At 43.0% G+C, this 23748-nt stretch overlaps 2 protein-coding genes and 1 long non-coding RNA gene across 4 annotated transcripts; 1 reads left to right on the top strand and 2 right to left on the bottom strand.

The window, feature by feature from the left end:
- LOC102062647 (alcohol dehydrogenase 1-like) lies at positions 1–4717 on the bottom strand. Its single transcript, XM_074541116.1, has 9 exons — positions 4363–4717; positions 2991–3089; positions 2645–2786; positions 2241–2328; positions 1923–2142; positions 1538–1798; positions 1114–1249; positions 659–797; positions 1–248 (listed from the first exon to the last, which is right to left on the bottom strand). Exons 1-9 carry the CDS (start codon positions 4378–4380, stop codon positions 224–226), a joined length of 1128 nt encoding a protein of 375 aa, XP_074397217.1. The 5' UTR covers positions 4381–4717; the 3' UTR covers positions 1–223.
- A 3336-nt stretch (positions 4718–8053) lies between these two features.
- Positions 8054–18912, bottom strand: LOC102073003 (alcohol dehydrogenase 1). Its single transcript, XM_005484720.2, has 9 exons — positions 18747–18912; positions 15781–15882; positions 14448–14586; positions 13329–13416; positions 13001–13220; positions 12054–12314; positions 11439–11574; positions 9855–9993; positions 8054–8435 (listed from the first exon to the last, which is right to left on the bottom strand). The coding sequence occupies exons 1-9, from the start codon at positions 18762–18764 to the stop codon at positions 8411–8413; spliced, it is 1128 nt and encodes a 375-aa protein (XP_005484777.1). The 5' UTR covers positions 18765–18912; the 3' UTR covers positions 8054–8410.
- LOC141729150 (uncharacterized) lies at positions 9963–23699 on the top strand. 2 transcript variants are annotated; one of them, XR_012580413.1, is made up of 6 exons: positions 9963–10308; positions 10456–10633; positions 11382–13471; positions 13772–14721; positions 15251–16043; positions 19072–23699. It is a non-coding gene; the product is annotated as an uncharacterized LOC141729150 (long non-coding RNA). The 2 variants fall into 2 exon arrangements; XR_012580412.1 differs by having other exon boundaries at positions 11382–14721.
- The last annotated feature ends 49 nt before the right edge of the window (positions 23700–23748 follow it).

Here is a 23748-nt window from a genome sequence, read left to right as displayed (position 1 = left end):
TGAGTTGGTTTAAAAACCTTTATTAGTAAAAGCACTTTCCTGGGAGAGACATCCTTTCATGTCCTGTCTGGGCACAGCAGGACCAGCAGTGACAGCAGCACAGGTGAGTTCCTCATTCTCTTCTCCTGGTGCCCCACAAGGGGAGGTGCTGGTTGAGAAGGGCCCGGGCCAGAAGAGCACCTGCTGCGCTGGTCCCTCCGCTCAGCTTCCTAGGCCGCGTCCCTCAGAAGAGCAGGACAGTGCGGATACTGAAACGTGGAAGGGAAGGGAGGCTTGGCTGCTGCTCAGGAGCAGGCAGTGTGGCAGGCAGGTGTGCCTGGGGACCGGCCACCTTCTCTGCCATCCAGCCTCTTCCTGACTGAGCTGCATGAGGCGTGCAGCAATGGGGCAGCCTTCAAATCCCTGCTGAGGGGAGCCCCTCACGGGATAAGGCCACAGGATCTGTGCTGAGCTGAAGCATGAGCAGGAGGGTTCCCTGTGCTGAACATGGGCTCTTCCCTTGGGGCTGTGGCAGATCTTGCCAGCACTCAGCTGGGAGGCCCTGCTTCCTCAAAAGGCTCAGGTGCTCTTTGGGGAGCCAGTGTTGCATGCTCTTTCTGTTGGAACTTTAGGAGGTGGTGCTGAGGTTTGCTGATCCTCCTGCTGGTCAGAGTCTCACCTTTTTCCTGCACGTAGCAACTCAAATCCCTCGTTCACTTTAGTGAATGGCAGCGTGTGTGTGATCAGCAAGTCCGAATTGAATTTCTTCTCCAAGTAGCCGGAAACTAATTTGGGGATACATTCTCTCGTCTTCCAGCCTAGAAACAGGAGAGAGCAGCTGCCTGAATAATGGGAGAAAGTCTCTTTTGGTACGGTAATGTTACTGTCAGGGTCAGGACTAGTGACCAGGGCTGGTGCCACACCCTTGTGAGATGTTTTCTGCTCTTTGGGATGAGTGAGTTACGGCGTAACACAGGTGAGGATTATTTGCTTGTCTAGTGCTAATGTTCAATACTGGCAGTGGCGTGCTCCTCTTTAGTTGTCTTTTACTTGAAAACCCTCTTTTCCTATGGATTGTCAACTGCCAAGAAAGAAAAACCTGAAGTGTTTAGAGTGCCTTCTGAAATACAATACCTCCAAGCGCAGATCCCTTCCATGTACGCCCAATCAGCAGAAGTGTGGGATCGATGGAAATCTCTGAACCAGCATCCAGTACTCCAACCACCACACAGACACCAGTGCTCATATTGCAGGAAGCCAAGGCAGCAATCTGATGGGACAGGCAGGAGAATGAGAGAGAGCCCTTATTGCTTATTCATGGGAGTGCTCTTTTTGTGCAATCTCCTGCTCCTCCCTGGGAATCTGAAAACATGCATGTCCCCTTGTGGAGCCGACCTGGAGAGAGTGGGGCTTTTTTTAAGATCATGCTGTTTTCTCTCACAAACATATGCCCAGCACTGCAGGCAGCCTGTGACGATCTTCCCATGGGCGTCAATTTTGCCCTGAGAGGAGCCTGTGATGATCTGAGAGGGAGGACGGGTGTTCCAGTTCCACCTACCATGGTGTCCTTGTGCCCGATGGCCTCAAATGAGTAGTCCACGCCCTGCCCGGTCATCTCAGTGAGCACCTCCTGGATGGGCTTCTGGAAGTCTCGAGGGTTGATGCAGTCGGTGGCTCCCAGCTCCTTGGCCTTGGCAAACTTGTCCTTGTTGATGTCCACACCAATGATGCGGGAAGCTCCAGCTGCCTTGCAGCCCATGACAATAGAGAGGCCAACTCCTCCAAGGCCAAAAACAGCACAGGTGGAGCCTGGTTTTACCTGCACAGATGGGAGCCTGTGAGTCTCCAGCAGCAAGAGCAGGAGGAGGAGAAGGTTTCTTTTGCACAGGATTGATGAGCATGTGAGGGTGACCCTGGGGTGCTAAACACGCCTGAACACCAACCTTGGCTGTGTTGATGGCAGCCCCATAGCCTGTGGAAAACCCACAGCCAAACAAGCAGACTTTGTCTAGAGGTGCTGCAGCATCTATCTTGGCAACAGTGTATTCTGGGACCACAGTGTATTCTGCAAAGGTGCTGACCCACAGGAAGTGATGGATCTGCTTCCCTTTACATGAGAAGCGGCTGGTCTTGTCCGGCAGCAGGTTTTGTGGTTCAAAAAAACTGTGGAGGAGATGCAAGTATGTATTTGATTGAGTGAAGCACTGATCTGTCATAAAGTCCATCCCATGTTGGTGTAGGGGAGGGCAAAGTAAACTTACTGGGACTTCTGGCAGAAGTTGGATTCAGGATTCCGGCAGAAGCTGCATTTCCCACACTGAGGGATGCAAAGTGGGATCACTTTGTCTCCTGCAACAAAATGGATCTCTGTTAGGTGCCTTTAGCTCCACAGTCCCTGAGGGCATTGCCTGTTTAATCACCTCTCCTGAGCTTTATGATGGTAGAAACCTACAATGAACCCTCTTGTTTCCCTGAGAGGATGAATGCTCCACTCCTCATTTGTCTACGTGGGGAACAGATTGGAAAATTGGACATGAGAGTCCAGTGCATTGAGTCTGCACTTAGTTTTTTAACCAGTGACTCAGGAGAAGGGAGAAATTTCTGAGCTCTTGGCAGAGCTCTGAGGACTGAACCCTGGACATGTGTTTGAGTGTGTGTTGGTTACCTGGTTTCACAGCAGTCACTCCTTCTCCAATGCTTTCCACAATTCCAGCTCCTTCATGGCCAGGAATAAATGGGAATTCCATATTAGGCAAGGAACCTTTCAAACCGTGCTCATCTGTGTGACAGATGCCAGTGGCCACAATCTGTTCGGAGAGGAAAGAGTAAATGGTGATTTCTAGAAATAGTCCAGACACTGTTTGTTTCAGTTTGTGGAAGGATTTTCCACAGAACTTCTCTGGGCAGTTAAGGTGATGGGTGGACACTGATCACTGGATTATATCCAAGCTACAGCCACAAGAAGAGCAGCTCCCTCAAGGGAGGAAAAAATTATTGAAATGTATTTTTACCTTGATACGGACTTCCCCTGCCTTTGGGGGTGCAACTTCCACCTCCTCAACAGAGAGCTTGCCCGGGGCCCAGGCAACAGCAGCCCTGCACCTGATAACCTGGAAACAACCAAGAGGAATTCATTGCAGGGAAAGGTTCTGTTACAGGGCTTGCAAGGGTTTTTCAGGGTGAAGAGAGAGATGAGAATGTTGACCTCATGTTCAGAAGGCTTGATTTATTATTTTATCATATATATTACATTATAACTATACTAAAAAGAAATAAAGAGAAAGTTCTCAGAATGCTAGTTAAGAAAAGGAATGAATAAACAAAGGTCTGTGTCTCAGCACAGAGTAAGACCCAGCTCTGCTGTGAGTGGTCAGTAAATCCAAACATTCACCCAAGACCAATCACAGATTCACCTGTTGCATTCCACAGCAGCAGATAACCATCGTTTACATTTTGTTGCTGAGGCCACAGCTTCTCAGAAGGGAGAAAAATCCTAAAGAATGGATTTTTCACAAAAGATGTCTGTGACAAGGTTCACCTTTGACAACTGCCCAGGACAGTTGTCCTACAATCACCAAAGCCAAGGCTGCACAACACGTGTCTGTGCACACTGCAGCACACACTTCCAGAGCTACACAACTGCCCTGTGCTGTTTTCTGAGGGTTGCTGGTTGGGTGGGATTTGGTGAGGGAGAAGAGACATTGGAGTGCTCAGCTGTATGCAATGCCAAACAATGTTCAGTAAACACTGGCATTGTGTGAAGTGTGAAATACAAAATGAAGTGACTGGTTCGTCTGGTGTACGGGGAGATGTGACAGCAACATGGGCGCTTCTGCAGGTTAAGGCAAGCAAGACAGAACTTTTAGTTTCAGTGAGCTGATGGTATCTAAAAAGAGGTTACAAAACAGTCCCAGCCTGGCTGGCAACTGGATCATTTCTCTCCTTGCCAAAAGGATGATTTATGTGTGACATGGCACAAACCCATGCCTGATCAACTCAAAGCAGTTTGGCATCAGCAAGATGGGGCTTGCAGCCTGAAAAGGGTATTGCCACGGACAAGGCTGAGTGCAGGAGGTGAGCGGCTGAAGAGGGCACCACTGGAGAGCTGCGTTTGCTGCCAGAGCAGGAGCTCAGGGTGGGATTTTTGAGCAGGAGGGTGTTTTTCAGGGCAGCACAATTGCAAATTTCGTCTCCCTGAGCAGCCAGGCAGGACAGAGTGGTGAATGCAGAGTCTGGTGAAATTCTCAGGGGTTTGGGAGAGGAGGGAGAGTAAGGTCAGAGGAAAGAGGGCCGGCGGAGTGCTGTGCAGGCTGAGCCTTCTGCAGCGGATATTGCCAAGAGCAGGGCACCTGGAAAGGAGGGTGGGAAATGCCTTATCCTTACTTTTCCCGCAGTGGCCATGTGGTCGTAGCAGAGCCGTGTCTGTCGCTGTCGCAGGCTGGAGGGAAGCTGCTGCCCGAGCGTGTTGCAGGATCCGCCAGGCGTGGAGCGGGAGCAGTGGCGGCGCGGCACCGTCTCTGGAGAGCGCTGGTTAATGAGTGTCGGGGGCTGGATGCTGCACAGGGAGTGCTGAGGGGAGGAGCTGGACAGTGGCTGGGAGATGGATGGGGGCAGAAGTCCTCCAGGGAGCCTTTTATCAGTGACTCTGCCCTTGGGTCATTGCCTGCCCTCCCTGCCTGAAAAGCTCAGAGAGCTCAGAAATGTTGGATTATTCCTTCCAGATGATTCTGGCAGGTGTGGAGGGAGGAGATCTGTGTCTCTGCTGGGGCTTCCTTGGTATCCCCTTTTTGCCAAGTTGGAGCATTTGACCTGGTGGCCATTTACACCACAATATTTGCAAAGAGGTTAAAAATTAAAAAATAAACAAAAACCAAATAGAGGCAGTGAAGATGTGGTGTGGATGACAAAGACACATTGCTGTCTGGGTTGAAGCTTTACTGTCTGTGGTATTGGAGCTATTTTCACCACAGCAGTAAGGGGAACGTCTGTCAAGAAAGGAATTTTTTTTCCAAGGACACGTTTGCTTCATTCCAGTGTAGCCAGGTTTGTTGGTTCACATCCCCTGGGCTCTTCAGGTTCCCCCAGAGCTGTTTTCTGCTGAGGCATTGGAAAAGGTGATGTGTAGGAGAAACAGGATGAGCGAGAACTTATTGGAGGACTGGGCTAAGATGAGCACTGTGTGTACTTGGGAACTGTTTCTGTGTTTGGGAAGAGGCCCCACGCTTACACGTTCAGTGGAGTGCCCGCAGAGGTTTGTGTTGGTGCTGGCTACTGAATGTCCCAGCCCTTTCTCATGGGCTGAGGGGGAGGTTTGTAGCAGCTGCAGGGCTCAGAGTTGGCTGGCCAAGCCCCCAGCTCTCAAGAACCCTGAACGTATCTCCAGCTCCAGGGATGCAGCCCAGCTGCTCTATCCTGCCCCAGCAGCTGTCTGAGCTCTTGCACAGAGCATGGCAGCCCTGTGGCGGGACAGTGGTCCCAACCACATGGATGTGCTGCTTGGCATTCAGTTCTCCAGCCCTGCTGGTCAACTCGACCTCTAGGCGAAGACATGCTCCTGTCTTGGAGGTGAGCAACTGGCTCTAGAGCAGACATGCACTTGTGGATCACTTTTATCTGTATTTTAGGTAAACAGGGATGTTTAACAGTTTTTCCCAAGAAATTTCTGCTTTTTCATACATTTGTTTGCACACCTCTGGTAACCTCAATCAGACCATGAACAATGATGATGTATAATTTCCCAGGAATAAGGAGTTTTAGAATGAAGTTTTGAAGATTTTCAGTATTCAGCCTGGTCAACCTGTTGCATTTGAAAAGAAATAAATCTATCATGACTTCTAGTATGCTTTGTGTATCTTGTTAGAGAAAAAAAATTCACTTGTCCAGAGCAATTTTTTTTACTTGTCCAAGCATTTGATAACCCCTGAACAAAACATGGGCTTCTTGTTTCCCAGGTATCTGTGTAGCACAATTGTTCTTATTACTGGGTTCTGTGGTCCCCATCTGATAACCTGGAAGCACTGGAGGAAATTATGTTGTGTGGGAATGATCATTTGGCTTTGATGCGCTGTCAAGGAGCGTGATCTTAAAAGCATGTGAAAATAGAGCTGCACACTGGAGCATGTGCCATTTCCTGGTTGAGTGTCTGAGTGGGTGGGTTGTGGTGGGAGAGCAGAAACATGGGAGTGCTCAGCTGTAAGCAAAGCCAAGTGATGTTCAGTTAAACTCTGCTGTAGTTCAAGGTCAGAGGAAACACCATTTGTGCTTTGTCTGGTAGTTAGATTGCTTCTTGGGAAATTCCTGGATTTTTCATGTGTTTGGTGGATTTTTCCTGGTGTCATCATGTGCTAGTGGACAGTTGGTGCTCTGATGAGGCATGTGGTCTCTACTCGCTGCCAGGAAAGCTCCTAAAGAGAGGCTTACACAGGGCTGTGCAAGAGCTGTCCAGAGCTGTCCTGGACCCCCCAGGAGTACCTCAGAGCCAGAGAGTCATCAGGAAGAGCTGGCAGAAACCTTCTGTCCAAACTATACAATCACACAAACAAATTCATCTTCAGCTGAGTGTTGATGAGGGTCTGCAGGGCAAAATAAGCTAGGAAAGTATGAACTTTTTGTTGTTTCTGAGTCAGAATACGCTTCATTCCTCCATGTGAAGACAGATCTAGATGGCTGCCTTATAAAATATTCCTAATAAAAATTATATAATGTGTTTATTGTTTTGGAGTCCAGCAGCTATTATACTAAAGATACTAATAGCTGGAATTTACTATGCTTGGCAGATGACAACCACAAAAATGGGCTTTGTATCATCCTGAAGAGGACAGAAGTGAGGTTTGTTGTACTTCAGCTCTTTTACACCGATGACTGAAGTTCAGCTCTCAATTGTTGTGTAAATTTAGTTTGTAGACATGTTTAAGGTTAAACTGTAATCTTTTAATTCTCAAATCATTAAACTGTGATCTCTTGTCCTCAAATCATTAAACTAGCTGTGCCACTCAAAGGCTGTTTCTGCTGACAGGTAAGTCATCCATAGCACAGTCCACTTGCTTCACATGGCACCTCTTCTACCCAGGTGCCACGTGTGTGAGTGCCTGCAAGCTCTGATTAGTCCATGCTAAAGATATGTCAATGTTGACCATATTTGCCAAGATAGAAATAGCCTTGTTTCTGTTTCCACATTGCAAATTCAGAAAACTGTAAGATGCTCTATGTTTGGATTGTTGCAAACTGTTACCACTCACCTGTCTCTTCCCATTTATTCTGTATTCATACTTAAGAAATTATGGAACCTCCCCTTTGTATAATGGAAACAAAAAACTTGATGCACGTTCGTGTTTCTTCACTCTGATTCCCAAACTTCAGAGGCATTTGTATAAATTGGCCAAAGGTGTTAAACCACACTGATCAACAACTAAAACAGCCTCAAGAAAGAGGCATAAAGGTAAAAAAACGCCAAACCACCAAATACAAACCATAACACAGAACAATAATATGCCAGTTTTACATAAAATATCTGGGAGTGTTAATCTGGTAAAATACTGAGTGGTGAGACATTCTACAGTACCTAAGTCTATGGAGATGCTCAGTTCAGTCGAAGAAAGAACAGAGATAATTTCTCCCAGGCCGAGCCTGGGAATCTTAGAGGAAAGAATTAAAACAACTATTATCTCTCTTTCTGTAACTATTATTAATAGTTATGGTTCTTCACAGTGTGCTATTCATAGTCACCAGTAATGTGAGATATTTCTACTTTGAGACCAATCAAGTATCACATTATTGAGTCACATTATAAGAGATCCATTACTTTCATTAAAGTTAGCCTTCTGATCCACCTGAAGACTGGAGTCTTTCTTTCCATCCCTGACTTGACAGTGTCATAAGTCTATGATTTACTTAAATTATTGATTCAAACACATGGTCACCATAAATTTTTATTTCTGCTATATCATTCCTTGGTTATTAGGCACTGGAATGATACAGTCCTTCAGGATGGATATACAGTTCTAATCTAGAGTTTCACTATGCTGAACTGCAGGTACAAATTTCTTAAGCTTGCAGTGTTATGGAAGCCTAAACAAACAGTGTATTTCCTTTTTATTTTATTAAAAGTTGCATATTATAAGTAATTTGTAAAAATCCAAATTTTTAGAACATCTGTGACAGGAGCAAGTCCTGTAATTCATAACTGGCTATTAAAATTGCAGCACAATATAAAGAATATAAAACAGGAATGAGGAGAGGGAGGTAGTGGGAAAAAGATGGTTTCATTTATAAATTCTGTTCTTGAAATGTGGGGTTTGAGCTTGATTCTTTTATTCAAGGGCAGTGGTAGATCCTTCAGGAAAGCCTTGGTCTGCATTTCATGTAAGTTGTATTGGAAGACGGTGAAGTTCGTACTGGCACTGAGCCATCCGCTGCTTAATGTCTGGGAATCCTAAAATGTCAGGACACTGCGGATGCTGCAGTATAAAATGACAAGTTAGTGACTAGAAGATCCCCTGGGCTGGCATCAGCAGAACACTGCTGTTTTCTCTTGTAATCTGTGTTATTGCTGTCAAACAGGTACTCCCTCCCTGCCTGCCCCCACCCCAGCCTGCGGCAAAATGACAGAACAGATGTGCAAACTTTTCTGTAGATGTGAACAACAAAATTCACAGAAGACTGCAAAGCCTTCACTGATGAAGTCCAGGGCTCCTGGTAATTTATTACCAGCTACAGCCAGAGAAGTTCCTCAGAGAGGGGCTTAGACACATCTTTCCAATAACAGAGTAACTGGTACAGCTTATTCTGCTCTGAAACACTGAAGTATTATACTCTGTAAAATGATCCGCTGCAACGTGCCTCCATCTTCAGGATGACTATCAGTATCTTAGAAAAGCTGCTAGCATCTCTGTCCTCAGCACTTTTCCATTTGTTATACTAAAGACTAAAACTAACATTTATAGCCTATGTAAAATAAGGACAGTCAAAAAATGAAGTGTATGCTGCATTGTTAGAACCTGAGAACAAACCTCAGGGGCTGAAATTCTGCTGTTACTTGCTTTCATATTCAGCGCGAGGAACATCTAAAATAACTGCTAGCAAATGACAATGAAAAGAAAACATGAATGTAATTCTTCAGACTCTGTAAGTTATAAACATCTAGAACTTTCAAAGAGGGTAGTCCCCACACATACTAAGATATACAAATGTATTTCCTACTTCTGCTAAGGACAATTTTCAATTCCCATGGTGAGTCTTGTTAAATGTCTCTGTCAAAAAATATTTCCAATTTCATTACCCTGTGAAAATAGTCTGAGCTGAAATTTCATAATATTTGAGGAATGCACAAGAGCTAAATTCCGCGTTTGCAATGTATATATATACCAAGTACTTTAATTTTTTAAAAGCTCCAATGCTCAAGGTAAAGTACCCAGTGACTTTAGGACCAGTTGGACTGGGATTCTATTTCCTAACTCACAAGAGAAATTGGCTACTTCTGTGTCCCTGCTCCTCATGCTGAAATGTTTCTTGGAATATGATGTAACTAACCCTTGGCATTCTACAGCTTGGCACTCCCATGCTCCTTTCATTGTGCGCTTTTTTCCAGTGAGTACTGGGACTTCCTCAATTTTTTGTGCAGTCTTTTCTCCCTCTGCACACAGTGTCTCTGCTCAGACTAGAATCTGAATGTTCCTCTGCAAAGGCCCGCTGCATTTCAGAAGCTGAAGGTTTGCTGACTTTCTGACTCCAGCTGCAGCCCATGGGAACACACTGGGAGGGATTAAGGGGCATGCTGGGCTGCCTTCCCCATTCTCTGCCGTGAAGTCAGACTTTGTCTTACCATAGATCTCCTTTAGGTTATTTATACAGAACCTTTACAGTGAAATTATGCTTACCTCTTCCCTGTCCTTAGAAGATCAAATCCTTCATTGATCTTTGTGAAAGGTAGTGTGTGGGTTATTAGTGGATCCAGAACAAACTTTTTCTTCATGTAGTCAGCAACCAGTTTGGGAACTGCATCTTTACTCTTCCAGCCTGAAAAAAACCCCACAGAAAATGCACGATGAAATTAAATGCTTCTGAAAATTCATAAAACCCAGGGCAGCTTAAATTTTTAGATAAACTTTCTAAGGCAGTGTAATGGGATGAAATGTAGCAGCATGTCTCTTTAACTTTGTAACACAGGGTGCCAGCAGAAAACATGGGACAAAGTGCAGCTATTCCACATATGGCAAACCCAGCAGACCAGTACAAATGTCAGTCTTTACAGAATCCAAACTTTCCCCCACATCAAACACTGTTCCAACTTAATCACATCATACAAAAGCCAGAGTGCTGACATCCGTGTTGGTAAGTTGAAATTTGATTGTCTGCTCAAAACCGGGGAGTGGGTGGTGGATGTGTCTCTCTTTTATTACAAGCACCACCGGATAAAGTGTCATAAATAGTAGAATGCCCTTTCAGAGGAACCTGATTTGTCTCTGCTATTTTATTCAGGTGTCTTTTTGAATACATAAGAGGAACAGGTCATGAGTGAGAAAACCTGTTGTTGGAAACAAGTTTTCTGTGGCCTTTGAGTTGAGTGAGCTGGGACTTGCTGAGTGTGGGACTGCTGAGAGAGCTCCAAAAAGAGAAAGAATGGGAAGGGACTGTTGGCAGCTGGCCAAGGGCTAAGGTGGGGTCTGACCCCTGTGGAAATCAGCTGAGTATAAGCCCTGATGTCCTTTACAGTTCTGACTCTCCATCTATCCTGCTATCTCTCCCTCTCTTTCTATTCCACTATTGCACTTGCTCTTTTCCTCTCCTCCTTCTGTCCTCTCTCCCTCTTTATGATTTTCTCTCTTTTTATTTTTGCTTTATCTTCTATCCTTTATCTCCTCTTATCTCTCTCCTTCTCATTTTTCCTCCTCTTTTTTTTATCTATCCTACTTCCTCCCTTCCCCCTCATTTTCCTTCCTTCCTTCTTTCTTTCTTCCTTTCCTTTCCTTTCCTTTCCTTTCCTTTCCTTTCCTTTCCTTTCCTTTCCTTTCCTTTCCTTTCCTTTCCTTTCCTTTCCTTTCCTTTCCTTTCCTTTCCTTTCCTTTCCTTTCCTTTCCTTTCCTTTCCTTTCCTTTCCTTTCCTTTCCTTTCCTTTCCTTTCCTTTCCTTTCCTTTCCTTTCCTTTCCTTTCCTTTCCTTTCCTTTCCTTTCCTTTCCTTTCCTTTCCTTTTTCGCTCTATTTTCTGTTTTCTTATCTCTCTTTGTCTCTTCTTCTCTTCCCTTTCTTCCCCCTCTCTCCCTCCCCTTCTGTTTTGTTCCTTCCTTCACTTGACATTATAGTTCCCATAATTAATTCCATTTCAACTTCTTTATCAGCAAAACAACCGTCAACACTGCTTCCAATAACACAGCCTAAGCAATTAATTTCATGTATCCTGTTTCAGTCAAGATGATGTACAAGTTTCTCAAGCCATGTAAATCACATCTTTCCATGTCCTTACCTCCAAAGACGGAGCCTTTCCAGCTGCGACCAGAGAAGAGGAGCATGGGATCAAAGGTGATCTTTTGTGCTGCAGGGGGCACTCCCACAATCACACTGACTCCGTAGTTATACTGACAACAGGCCAAGGCTGCAGTCTGCATTAGAAACAGAGGGACACCCAGGGTCAGGCAAGATTTGTCCTTGGGGCACAGAAGTTTGAATTCCATCTCCTCCTCTCATGGCTCTGCTTGCAATTAATTTTTTGTAGCTGAAACCACATAAAAAATTGTCCATTTTATCTGCTTACACCATTGTATCTTCTTTCACTGGTTAAGTATGTCCTAGCTTTGCTCTTCTTGTCCATTTTGTCTAAATTATTAGTGATTCTCATGCTCTCACTTTTAGAGAGCATAAGAAATATGTGACCTGTAGCCACCCTGGTGGCTTCACTACAGTGAAGTTCCCTTTCCTAAATTTCTGAGTATGCTTCTGTCCCTGCATCTCAGTGGCCGACAGCTGGACTTAACAGGTTTGAAGTGAGCTTGGTACTTGGCCAGCTCCTCTTCATCCTCAGTGCTTGGTGGCTTGGTGAAGGGAGTGCTGAGGAGTGTCACCCCCTCCTTTGGTGGCATACCATGGTATCCGTACGGCCGATGACCTCGAAGGAGTAGTCCACACCCCCGTTGGTCATTTCCGTCAACACCTCGTGGATGGGCTTATTGAAATCTTTGGGGTTGATGCAGTCGGTGGCTCCCAGCTCCTTGGCCTTAGCAAACTTGTCACTGTTGATGTCCACAGCAATGATGCGGGAAGCCCCGGCCACCTTGCAGCCCATGATAACGGAGAGGCCAACTCCTCCGAGGCCAAAAACGGCACAGGTGGAGCCTTGTTCCACCTGTAATAACAACCATGTAAACATGGCATAATGTTACAGGCTAGGGAAACTACCATGCACTTCCTCATTGTCAGCAGGATTTCACTTAAGCCACTTGCAATTTAGAGATTACCTGCTGAGAAGGAATTTGCACATGCATACCTGCTAGTGCAGTAGCCAGCTGTACTGTTATAATGCTACGTGTGACTAAGAGGAATTCTCCCTAAAATACATTTCTGAGACCAGGTTTTCATTATATGTCTCAGCTTCGGGTTTAGACACACCCTTTTTTTATGATGCTTTATATTCCAGTGGTGTTAAGATCTGTAGTGTCACTCAACTCCTGACAGTGCCAGCTCTAAAACTCATATTCATATATTGCTACAATTGTGAGTGTTGCCTATATGTGTTGCTTCAATCCAGTTACAATAAAAAAATGAACTCTGTTGTAACATTTTTTTAGGGGTGATAAAGCTATGAGGGAAAACACTATAGATGGTAATAAATAATTTTACTGGATTTTGAATTGAAGACTTCTGGGTACCCTAGAGACAGAATCTGAAGTAGGCAAAGAACTAGTATCTTCTTTCCACACTGAACTACATAGAGTCTGTACCTTCTGGCTGCCATGCTGACAACCCACTTGCAGGCTAGACAATCTTGAATAGACACCATAAAATATCAGAAACACCCAGCACAATATTTACCTTGGCAGTCTGCAAAGCAGCCCCGTAACCAGTTGAAAATCCACAGCCAATAAGACAAACTTTTTCCAGAGGAGCAGCAGAATCAATTTTGGCCACAGCAGATTCATGCAGTACTGTGTATTCAGTGAAGGTACTTGTACCAAGAAAATGGTGAATTGCTTTTCCTTTACAGGTGAATCTGGTGGTGCCATCAGCCATTAATCCACCACTTGTACCAAGACTGTTTGAAAGATGACCAGAAATAATGGCAAGTGAAACTTGTTGATAGTAACCAATTTTGGGTAAAGTCAAATTAAATTAGGGTTGTAAATAATCCAGAAAAACTCACTCAGTTTTACTGCACAGATTACCCTTGGTGTTTAAGCAGTTCTGGCACTCCCCACACTGTGGAACAAAGAGTGGAATAACCTTGTCTCCTAGAAATAAACCAGTAATGACAGAGGATTAAAAAGGCAAACAAGAAGTATGCAGGTAAAAACATGAAGTAAGTGTATTTAATCTCCAGGCAAATATACACTAGGAACACAGCCATGGTTTTATTTCCTTCTGCTACATTTTTAAGATGAACCATCTCTCTGTCTTTTATATAAAAGACATAATTAGGGCAAAATTATTACAACTAATTTTGATATGCAAAATTTCTGGTGTCTTTCCACAGAACTGAGTGAGACCTATGTCATAAAACCATGTTATTTTCTCTTAATAATTTAACCCTTGTTAGAATTTTTTCCGTCCAACAAAAGTGTAGAGGAATCCCATCTCATCTTGCAGCACTTGGCTGAAAATTGTCATCTTTCACTGACTGTCTATGCACTGTGGTTCGAAGAGAACACAGGGAGAGGAGCAGCTGGTCCAGATGAGTGTCCTCAGAGCAAACCCTCAGGGAAAAGTGCTGCCTCACCTGCACTGGTGCTGCCCACATGCAAAGCCTGCAGGCAGGGTGGGCAACCTAGCTGTGCCCTGGTGCTTTTAAAGTGAGGTAAGACCTAAGTTCTGGTCAACTTAAGTCAATGGATTCTTTAGCTGTTAAGAGAATTAAAAGGTGCTTTGACTTGTTTGTCATCTATTGCTTTGCTTTGCCTTGCCTTATCCTTGAGAAAGGTGAGCCACATAAACTGTTCAGAGAACCTGCAGCTAATGCCTGATTTCATACGAACAACAGCAAAGACTCTACGCTCTTAGTCCCACAACAGGAAAAGCCCTATGCAGGTGGAAAGCAAGCTGCAGATGTTTTTTGCCAAAACCAAAAGAAATTGAGTAGAAAATCTGAAATTATACTGGGGACACAGAAAGGCATAAACAGCAGGTTTATATCCTTTGAGGTATCCTTGAAAAAACTGAAATTGGAATATTTTCCTGTCCAGTAAAAATACTCACGAAAGAAATAATCTTTGACTTGAGGGTCTGGAAACTTAGCACAGGATTTGTTTTCAGTGTTGTTTCATACCTGGCTTGACTGCAGTCACTCCCTGCCCAACACTCTCCACAACACCAGCTGCTTCATGCCCAAGAATTATTGGAAAAGGCATTACCAGTGCACCAGTTATCACATGGTCATCAGAGCGGCAGATCCCAGTGGCCACGATCTGATTCACAGGAAAGACAAGAATATTTCTGCTTTTAACTGTGTCATGTCATATGTGGAAGTGAAATGATGTTCTACACTTGGAGAAGCCACTTGCTTCTCCCAAAAATCCAATCTGCGCACAATAAATCTACAGGTAAAACAAATTTAGTTGTCTAAGATTTTCATGGTGTTTATTAGTCTTTAATCTACAGGGCAATGCCCCTTTGTGAATCTTTGCTATGCAGTACTGAGCTGTATAGGGAGTCCAATGGTTTTTCTGTAGAACTAATGTTCTAGCAATACAATTTTATAGGGAGAACAGAGTAAATTAAATTATTCCTGATATTTATATATAAATACTTAAAAAGAAAAGTGTGAAATATTTAAAAAGTGTGAAATATTATATAAATATTATAAAATTATGTAAATACAAATTACCCATCACATATTATTTATAAACATATAACTATTGTGTATATTTTGTATTTATTATGTTTAGATTATATGATAATGTATAATAGATATTTTATATAAATTATGTATTATAGAATGATTTTATATTATAGATAATTGCACAATAATGATATTACTGTGCTGTGTATATATTTAAAATATATGTATATATTACATTAAAAAATGTGGGCTACATAGTGTTTTATATGACATTTTGCCTTTTCTTCCAGCTAGAACAGCACTATTTCTTTTGAAATATTCAGGTATGTGTTTACAACTTTTATTCTGACAAATGGATTTGTCAACCCCATGACAGAGTTTTACTCACGTATGTAACACTTGAAGCTGCTCAAAAATTAAGGCAGCTGCTAAATTCCACTGAGGCCAATATCCAGGTAAAAAAGGAAGCCCCCAGGCCTAATGAGCTACTTCCTAGCACAGATTCAAACAAAGTAAAATAAATTTTCTTGCTCCACACTACAGGAAATTCTGATTTTTGCCTTGTACTGTAATTTTTTCAGCCTATTAGAAAAACAGATGTCAGTAAACAAAAAATACAACCCTGAAAAAAATTTTTTTTTAAAAGAACCTCATTATCAAATTAAGGACTTTAAATGTGTTTCATAGAAGCTGACTGATTAGAAACTACTTTCTAGTAGAATGTTTTCGGGCTGGGTTTTAAAAATTTATAGAACTAATTCTGATTAAAGCAAGATAGAATGCAAATCATAGGAGGTGTTTTAAATTTTATTTTCAGTACCTTTACACGCACTTCATGTTCTTTTGGTGGGGCAACTTCCACATCCTCAATACTGAATGGTTTGTTGGCTTCCCACAGCACTGCTGCCTTGCATTTAATAACCTGCAAACAGAGCAAAGAAAATGGGAATGGCATTTGCATTTTCAAGTCACCACACAGATTCTTCCCTTTTGCATGTGAAACTCCTGCTCATATTTGTGTAGATGAGAGGGAAACTACAGGGAAGAAAACCAAACCAAGCAACAAAAAAGTCAACACCAAAGGTCAGTGTAAGCCTGCTTTTCCCCTCACCAAGATCATGTCTGACTTTGCTCATCATTCTGTCACTTCTGTCAAGTTTTCAGCTGCATCATGTGTAATAGTCTCCTAGGTAATGGGATACCCTACCCATTCTCATTGCTCCTTTGCTAACTTCCTTGGTCAATTTCTTTTGCTGTGTAGGATTACTTGTCTGCATTTCTATCTTCCTGAAGATGGCACACTAAATGATGTCACTTATCAGGCTGTGATGGTCTATATTGCCTAGAACTGTCTGTGTTGGGAACTGACAAAATTGCTAAAAATGGAACTCAGAGCCTAGTACAGCTTTATAAAACTTTTAGTAGAGTTCAAGTTCAGGCATGAGGTGATGACTGAAAGGACACCTCTGCAAACTGATGTAGCACTACACAGAGGTAATCTTGAACAGTCTCTTTAAGTGCAGTATTATGCATGCTAAGGTACCCCCCTTCTCAGAAGGGATATTTGACTCAGGTGGATTTACTACCCAACTATCCAAGACGGTTTTTTTTCCATCTCTTCGACTGAAGTTTGTCCATTAACTCTTCAGGCTTTGTCCAGGTAATGACAGGCTTTAGGGCGCCTCTGACCATCTGCCACTGAGAGAAAAATCCCCTCAGAAAAGAGAAGAGCACCGTCCACACCTAATCCTAGGCTCTCAAACAGGTTTCCTCCCTGCAAGCTCAATCCTAGTGTATTCAAAAGCAGTGGGACCTCTCTCTCCCAATAATTGCTGTTCCTCCTTGGAGATGTTTGAAGATCTCATTCTAGGTCTTTAAACAACCCCAGTCCCTGAAATATTATTTTCCTGGGTGACACACTATAAAGTCCTCAGTCCTCGTGTTAAGTCTACTGACTGAAAGTGTCCAGGTGACATGATCTTGAAAAGGAAACAGAGGGGAATCAAATCCAGGATGCAAGAAGTTTAGCACATGCATATTTATCACGTGTGACCACGACAACTTAACACCAGCGTGCTGCAAGAGTCACAGGGGAAAACAACAAACAAACAAATGTTTAGTATCAAAACTTTTGAAGTAGAAGTAGAAATAATGTCTGATTACCCACTAACTGAAAACTGGTAACAAAGAAAATAATTACTAGGAAATTCTAACCAAATAAAATAGCAGACTTCCAGCAGCTAGACACAGAAGTGGGGTGGGCACAATGCTTTGAAAAAAAATGCATCAAGAGATATTTGCACTAAATTTAAATTTAATGTTTAGATGCAAGTGTGGTTAGTGAAAAATTCACAAGTGTGGTCAAAGATCACATTTCAAAGGGCACCAGCTTACTGAAAAAGGCAGTGTATATATTTGTATTGTATCCCACATAACACAGTGATGATCCCATGACTTGCACATGCAAAGCACATGTAGTGTTTCTAAGAACAAAGGTCAACAACTGTGGATTGCTGAGAACAAACAAATCTCTCCTATAATGAGACATTATTAATTATGTATTTTTCTGACTGCTTAGTCCCTGTGAGCTCTTATGGACTGCAATAGGATCCCACAGATGCAGCAACAGCACAATATCACCCACCTCATCTGCTAAGACAAGCATTGCCATAACAGTTGTTTCTCTGCTCCTGTTGTGTGAGTTACTGCAGGGGAAGGGCAGGTGTAGAAACGCACCCTTCTGTAGGACACACGTTATGCTGTTTGGTTACATAAATTGCAATTGTAACACCCCTGTTATTCTCAGATAAACATGGTAAAATCAAAGCGGTTCAGCTACATCACAACCCTTCATTTACTGATCGCCATCCTATGCTGAGTAGGGGACTGAACTTGGTGAATTTACCTACAGTAAGCTACAATTAATTTTGTATTTGCAGTAACTCAGAGTTAAAGAGCATTTTTTCCTCTCTCTTTTGGTTTTAGAATAGTGAAGACAGCTGGCAGTAACAGCAAATGATCTTGGTGCTATCTTAAAACACATTCTAGGAAGGTGCCTGCTTTCAGTTGTTTTCCATTTCTAGTTGCATGTCCCTTAATCCCTCTTGCAGATCCCTGGGTGCCTGTTAACATCTTGCCAGCAGTGCAAGAAGGAACATGTATTGGTATCAACCTCCATCTCTCTTGTAATCTAATTTCTACAAAGATATAACTTGAGTCACAGTTCAATATTGCATTGCATGTGAAATTTACTTCTGGTGTTCATTAACTAAAGTCTGAGACTTGTTATATGCATATTCAAATTTAATAACTGTCCTAATGGCAGCACAATTCACCCTGAAATTTCACACAATATTAGCTATATCTTCTTTTTAGAAAACAAGCTGATAGAATTATAAATAAACTAAAAATAGTTTAAACTACTATAGGATCTCAGAATGGAAATAAATACATTGATCTAAACATTTAGTACATTCTATCAATCAGATAGAATTGTATCCAATCAGAGATTAAAAAATTTGCTAACCCAGACAGGATGTTATACTTATTCTGGTACTATTACCTTATGTTGCCTCAAATAAACTATTGCCTTGAAGAGTTAACAACCATTTCCTAAGAAACTACAGTAGCCTGCAAATAAAGGCAGCTCTTCTGTACCAGCTTCATCCTAAACTTTAATCTGTGCTATACCACCAGGACTTACAGTGTTCCTGCAAAGAATTCACATTTAAAAATGTATTACTCAGCTGCAGCAAAGAAATTTTCCTAATACAAACTGTTGCTTACTTTGCCTGCCGTGCTCATGTTGACTGCTGTGTCTGTTTCAAAGCTTGCCACCGCCGATTTCTTGCACCAAGAACTCAGTCACCCCAGAGCAGCTGGGTTGCTAGCACCACAAGCCCTCTCCAGCACACGGGAACCTGGCTGTGTGAAGTGCTCCCACAAGTGGACTGCTCTGATCTTTTAGCCAAGCCTCCCAGCTCAGAGTCCCACCCCTTAATCAGAAGAAGTGCTAGAATGAGAGTGAAGCACTCATCGGATTAAACCTCACTCTTTCAGTGCTTCCCTCTTCTTGACTCCTTTGTCATGCTCTTCCTACCCTTTTTTGCAGCTCACCTGTGGTTGCCCTCGATTTCATGGGACAAAAGCAACAGCCCTGGCTAGAAGTTATTTGCCTTTTTCCACCTCCCTGGAAGCTGATCTCCCAACCCACTACTCTCAGGGGCACTGTAGGTGCAAAGAGAAATGGAGAGAGTGGCTCTTGAATTCACAGCAGCAGGGACACAGTGAGAACATGAAGGCTTTGCTGATGAACTTTGGTGACACTTGTAAGAGCCCAGCTCATCCATGAAGACATGGGATTGTGCAGGCTGCTTAAGAACCATACACTGACTGTGTGCCTGTGGCTGTACGTGCTCCCGAATTCTTAGTGTTACAGTCCGGCTACTCATTAATCTGTTGGAATGGCTTTCACTGTGTCCAAGGACAATGTGCCAATCATGCTGAGGGCAGAACAAAAATCAGTAAGTCAGAAGTGCTGTGACAGAATGTTTCTTACCACACGCAACACCCTGCTTGTTTTGTGCCTGACCTGTTGGTTCTGTCAATACCCACAAGCACAGCCCCATCACTGCTCACATACCCACACACTTTCCCTCTCCGGGCACTACACGTTGGTGCAAGGGACTGGGTGGAAGTCAGCACTGCATGCCTTTCCTGGGGACTTCAAGCCTCGTCTATTTTTAAATTATGCCCAGCATCCTGAAATCAAGATTTTTCTTTCATAAACAAGTAAAAAAGAGATAAAATGCTGCATATAACCTTAGTAGTAATTACTAAGTATAGCATTCTCTCATGTTTACCTGTATGAACTGTAACTAATTCAAGAAGAGATTCTTCTCTTCCCTAGTCATGCTGGCTACTCTATTTCTGATCCAGGCCAGGATGCCACTGGCTTTCTTGGCCACCAGAGCACATGCTGACTCATGTTCAGCTGCTATCAACCAGCACCCCAGGTCCTTTTCCTCCAGGCAGCTTTTCCTGTGGTGCTGCCTGGGGTGGTTGTTACTGAGGGCTGGACTTGGCACTTGGCCTAGTTGAACATCTGTGCTGGTTTTGGCTGGTGCAGAGTTAGTTTTCTTCACTGTGGCTGGTTTGGGACTGGGTTTTGGATTCGTGCTGAACGTAGGGCTGATAATGGAGGGATTTTTTGGTATTGCTAAGCATAGTTTATAGAGCCAAGACCTTTTCTGTGTTTTGTATGGCCACACTGGTGAGGAAATTGGGGGTGTGGGGGAGGCTGGGAGGAGACATAGCCCGGACAGGTGACCCAAACTGACCAAAGGGCCGCACCAGACCTCATGGCATCATGCTCAGGATATAAAGTGGGGGAAGAAGGAGGAAGGCGTGGACATTTGTAGTGATGGCATTTGTCTTCCCAAGTCACCATTACACATGATGGGGCCCTGCTCCTGTTAATATATTTATAGAAACATTTTTATTGTCTTTAATGGCAGTGACCAGATTAAGTTCTACTTGGGCTTTGACCCTTCTAATTTTCTCCCTGCCAAAACTCATAACGTCCTTATAATCTTCCTGAGCTCTCAGCCCTTTCTTCCAATGGACATAAACTCTCCTTTTTTGTTCAGAATTCCAGCCAAAGCTCTCCAGTCTTCTCAGAATGTACAACCTAGTGATTTGCACTTCCTAAAATAACTTATATCACAATGAATTATTTCTAGTCCACTCTATTGCTTGATGTTTATCTTTCTCCTTTCCTCCCTTCTTTTGTACTTGACAATTTTAGAGATCTTTTCCAACTATTCCCATCCCTTTTCCTTATTGGTTTATTTCTCATATCCCTTTATGTTTCCTTTCCCCTGAAAATTTTCCTCATATCTTTAGCTATATGCATATCAAGACCATGACCCTTTTTTTTCTCCAGCTGAGAACACTGGTTCAGACAGTGGATCCTGTCTGCAGCCTGTGCAGGGGTAGGTGTCATGGTCTTTAAGCAAAAGGTGACAAGAAAAGAGACTGCACAGGGTTCCAGTGAAGCACGAGCAGACTTGCACAACCATGTTGCAGAAGTTGCTTTATTTGCCTTGCTCTGCCCAATTCCTAAAGATAAATGAGGGTGAGGCTCCAGCTGAGGGCATACATAGAATGGCCCTGGAATGCAGGGAAACCACAGTGCCACCCCTTTACAACTTGCTTGCACAGGCCCTCAGCTGAACCCTTTGCCAGAAAATACTTAGCTGATCCCTAGATCTCTCCACTTTTAGGCCTGTCATTATGAAGATATTTTTTTTCTGTGTTTATCTACATGTTGTGCAATTAAAATCTCTTCTTTCTGGTGACCAGTGACATGACCCAAGGGGATGGCATGAAGTTTTGTCAGGGGAGGTTTCAGTTGAATATTAGGAAAAGGTTTTTCACCTATAGGGTGGTCGGGCACCTGAACAGGCTCCCCAAGGCAGTGGTCACAGCACCAAACTGACAGAATTCAAGAAGGGTTTGGACAATGCTCTCAGGCAAAGGGTGTGACTCTTGGGGCTGCCCTGCACAAGGCCAGGAGTTGGACTTTGATGCAGGTCCCTTCCAATCAGGATAGCCTGTAATTCTATGGAAATATGATACATAATTCCTTTATCGTTTTTTTATCTCAATTTATCCAACTGAACATGATGCAGTAATATCCCCTCTCCAGTGATTTATTAACCTCAGCAGATTTCAGTGAAATGTGTGTCAGAGGCTGAAGACAAAGAGCATACTGGAGGTGTTCAAGGCTGGTGAGCCTGCACACAGAAGCAGTGGGCAAGGGCCTGTTCTTGCCACTCCAGGTTATCTTCACCTGCGGACTGTAACTTGGGCAAATGTTAACATGAAACATTGACCATGCTCAGCAGATTGTAGCCATAGCTACAGTTTCTGCCTACAAGGCACTTGTAGCAAAGTGGTTCTTTGCTGCCACTTCCCAGGCAGCACAGCTTGCTTCCCACTCCTTACTCCTGCCAGGGCTGAGCAGCCTTGCACTGCTTGCTTGCCTGAAGCAGTGCATGATGTTGACTCCAGGTGAAGAGAGCTAGTGCTTTCTGAAATAGCTTTCTTGTAATGAAAAATTAATTCTGCACTGAACCTGGCTCTATTTAACAGGAGACTATTTTAACCACAGCTCAAGTGACCTAGAGAGAACCTGTTGTTCTCTAGCTCTTCAGAGAACAACAAAAAAGCTTTTAAGAGCAGTTATGCATCACAGATTTAACTGACAAATAATAAAATGCATACTAACTTTAGCTAAAACTTTAGCACTTTTAAAAACAGGTTACTTCTTCCTTATCTGCCATGTTGATTTTTAAGCTTATCAAAGTTACCTTTCTTTCTTTCCGACAGTCAACTTAGCTGTTAAGAAAAATAAACCTTCTGGGGGGTGTTTAAATTGAAAATCCAGCATTTCTTCCTACTGTACGATAGCAATTTCCAAGTTACCCTCTTATGAGTCACTTCCGAAGAACTTGGTAACACAAAAGCCCTGGAACACACATGTTAGCAGAAAATAGGAAAAAAAGAGCAACATTTCTGAAGTCCCACCCTACACAGTATAGAAGCTGTGACTGCTCCAACTTCTTTGCATTTTTCCACCTGCACATTTAAGAATGTCCACAAGATTAGGTATACAAAACCCTAAGTGCAAGTGCTCATTGTTATTGAAGCACAGAGATTGAGCAGAACTAGCTGGCAGGGCAGGTTATGCCCTTCAAAAAGTTTAGGGATTGTCTGAAGATTATACAAATGTGCATGACACGGCAATGGAGCTGAATTAAGCACATACAGGATGTCATCCAGTTTTGTGAGAACATGAACAAAGACATCCAGAAATAAACACCTTTCCAAACACACACAGGAAATAAATCAACTGCTCACAGGACAATGGCTTATTCATTTTAGTAAGCTGAAGAAATGCTAAAGCTGAAAGGTGTAAATTGGCTTGTGGGTTTAGAGCAAGTACTAGAAGAATTTGAAGGGGAAAATAATATTCAAGGAGAGTACTCAATCAAGCATCAACACCCCTTTTTTAAATAATGCTTTTCTTCCTTTTAGGTCTCTTATCACAGCCAAACAAGGCAAACAAGAAATAAAAAAGCACATCTTATAGTACTTGAAGTAAAAATGCAACAAAAGGGAATAAATACAAATCAAACATTTGATTATTTGGCTTTAGGATTGTCAGTAGTAGATGCTGTTGCTCCAGCTAACAAAGCCACCTTCTTGGAAGAGAGACAATTAAGGCACACATTTCAAAGATGGGCCAAAGTTTATTCAGCTTTAGATTTGGAAGTCACACTGAAGTCCACCTCTGCTTTTCAATAACTTAGGATAAGAAGAATGTGTGCTTACTGATAGCTTATTTTAAAGCCCTCCTGCAGAATAAATGGATTCTTTAAAATAATACGAGCCAATACCAATAATGGTGCAGTGAACCTATGATCTTCAGTGTGATCTACAGCACAGCCTGAGCAATAAAAAGTTCTGTTTAAATCAGAGAAACACAAAACTCTTCAAAATTCCCTGACCTTATCCTCAAGCTCTAAGGATTTTAGGAATGCCACATCCTGCACCTGGTAGTCACATTGCCCCAAGACTGCCCTGAGTGCATGTGCCTTGTCATGCACACAGGATTTTGGAATAACCATCATGTGGATCCCCTTGGACAGCTACACCCCTGAGCTCCATGCAAAACCCACCATCGTTGTCAACCTTGTGACCAAAAGCCTCTGAGATGGGGCAC

The sequence above is a fragment of the Zonotrichia albicollis genome, chromosome 5, assembly GCF_047830755.1.
Source record: "Zonotrichia albicollis isolate bZonAlb1 chromosome 5, bZonAlb1.hap1, whole genome shotgun sequence".
Taxonomy (NCBI): domain Eukaryota; kingdom Metazoa; phylum Chordata; class Aves; order Passeriformes; family Passerellidae; genus Zonotrichia; species Zonotrichia albicollis.
The sequence above is the reverse complement of the archived record's forward strand: the minus strand, read 5'-3'. Positions and strand labels throughout refer to the sequence as shown.

Coding starts and splice junctions, on each gene's coding strand:
- LOC102062647 (XM_074541116.1), bottom strand. Junction 2,787..2,990: donor CAGGGGAAGTCCGTATCAAG/GTAAAAATACAT, acceptor CTCTCCGAACAG/ATTGTGGCCACTGGCATCTG. Junction 1,250..1,537: donor TCGGGCACAAGGACACCATG/GTAGGTGGAACT, acceptor CTGTCCCATCAG/ATTGCTGCCTTGGCTTCCTG.
- LOC102073003 (XM_005484720.2), bottom strand. Junction 13,221..13,328: donor AATCTGTGCAGTAAAACTGA/GTGAGTTTTTCT, acceptor TCTTTCAAACAG/TCTTGGTACAAGTGGTGGAT. Junction 11,575..12,053: donor TCGGCCGTACGGATACCATG/GTATGCCACCAA, acceptor TTTCTAATGCAG/ACTGCAGCCTTGGCCTGTTG.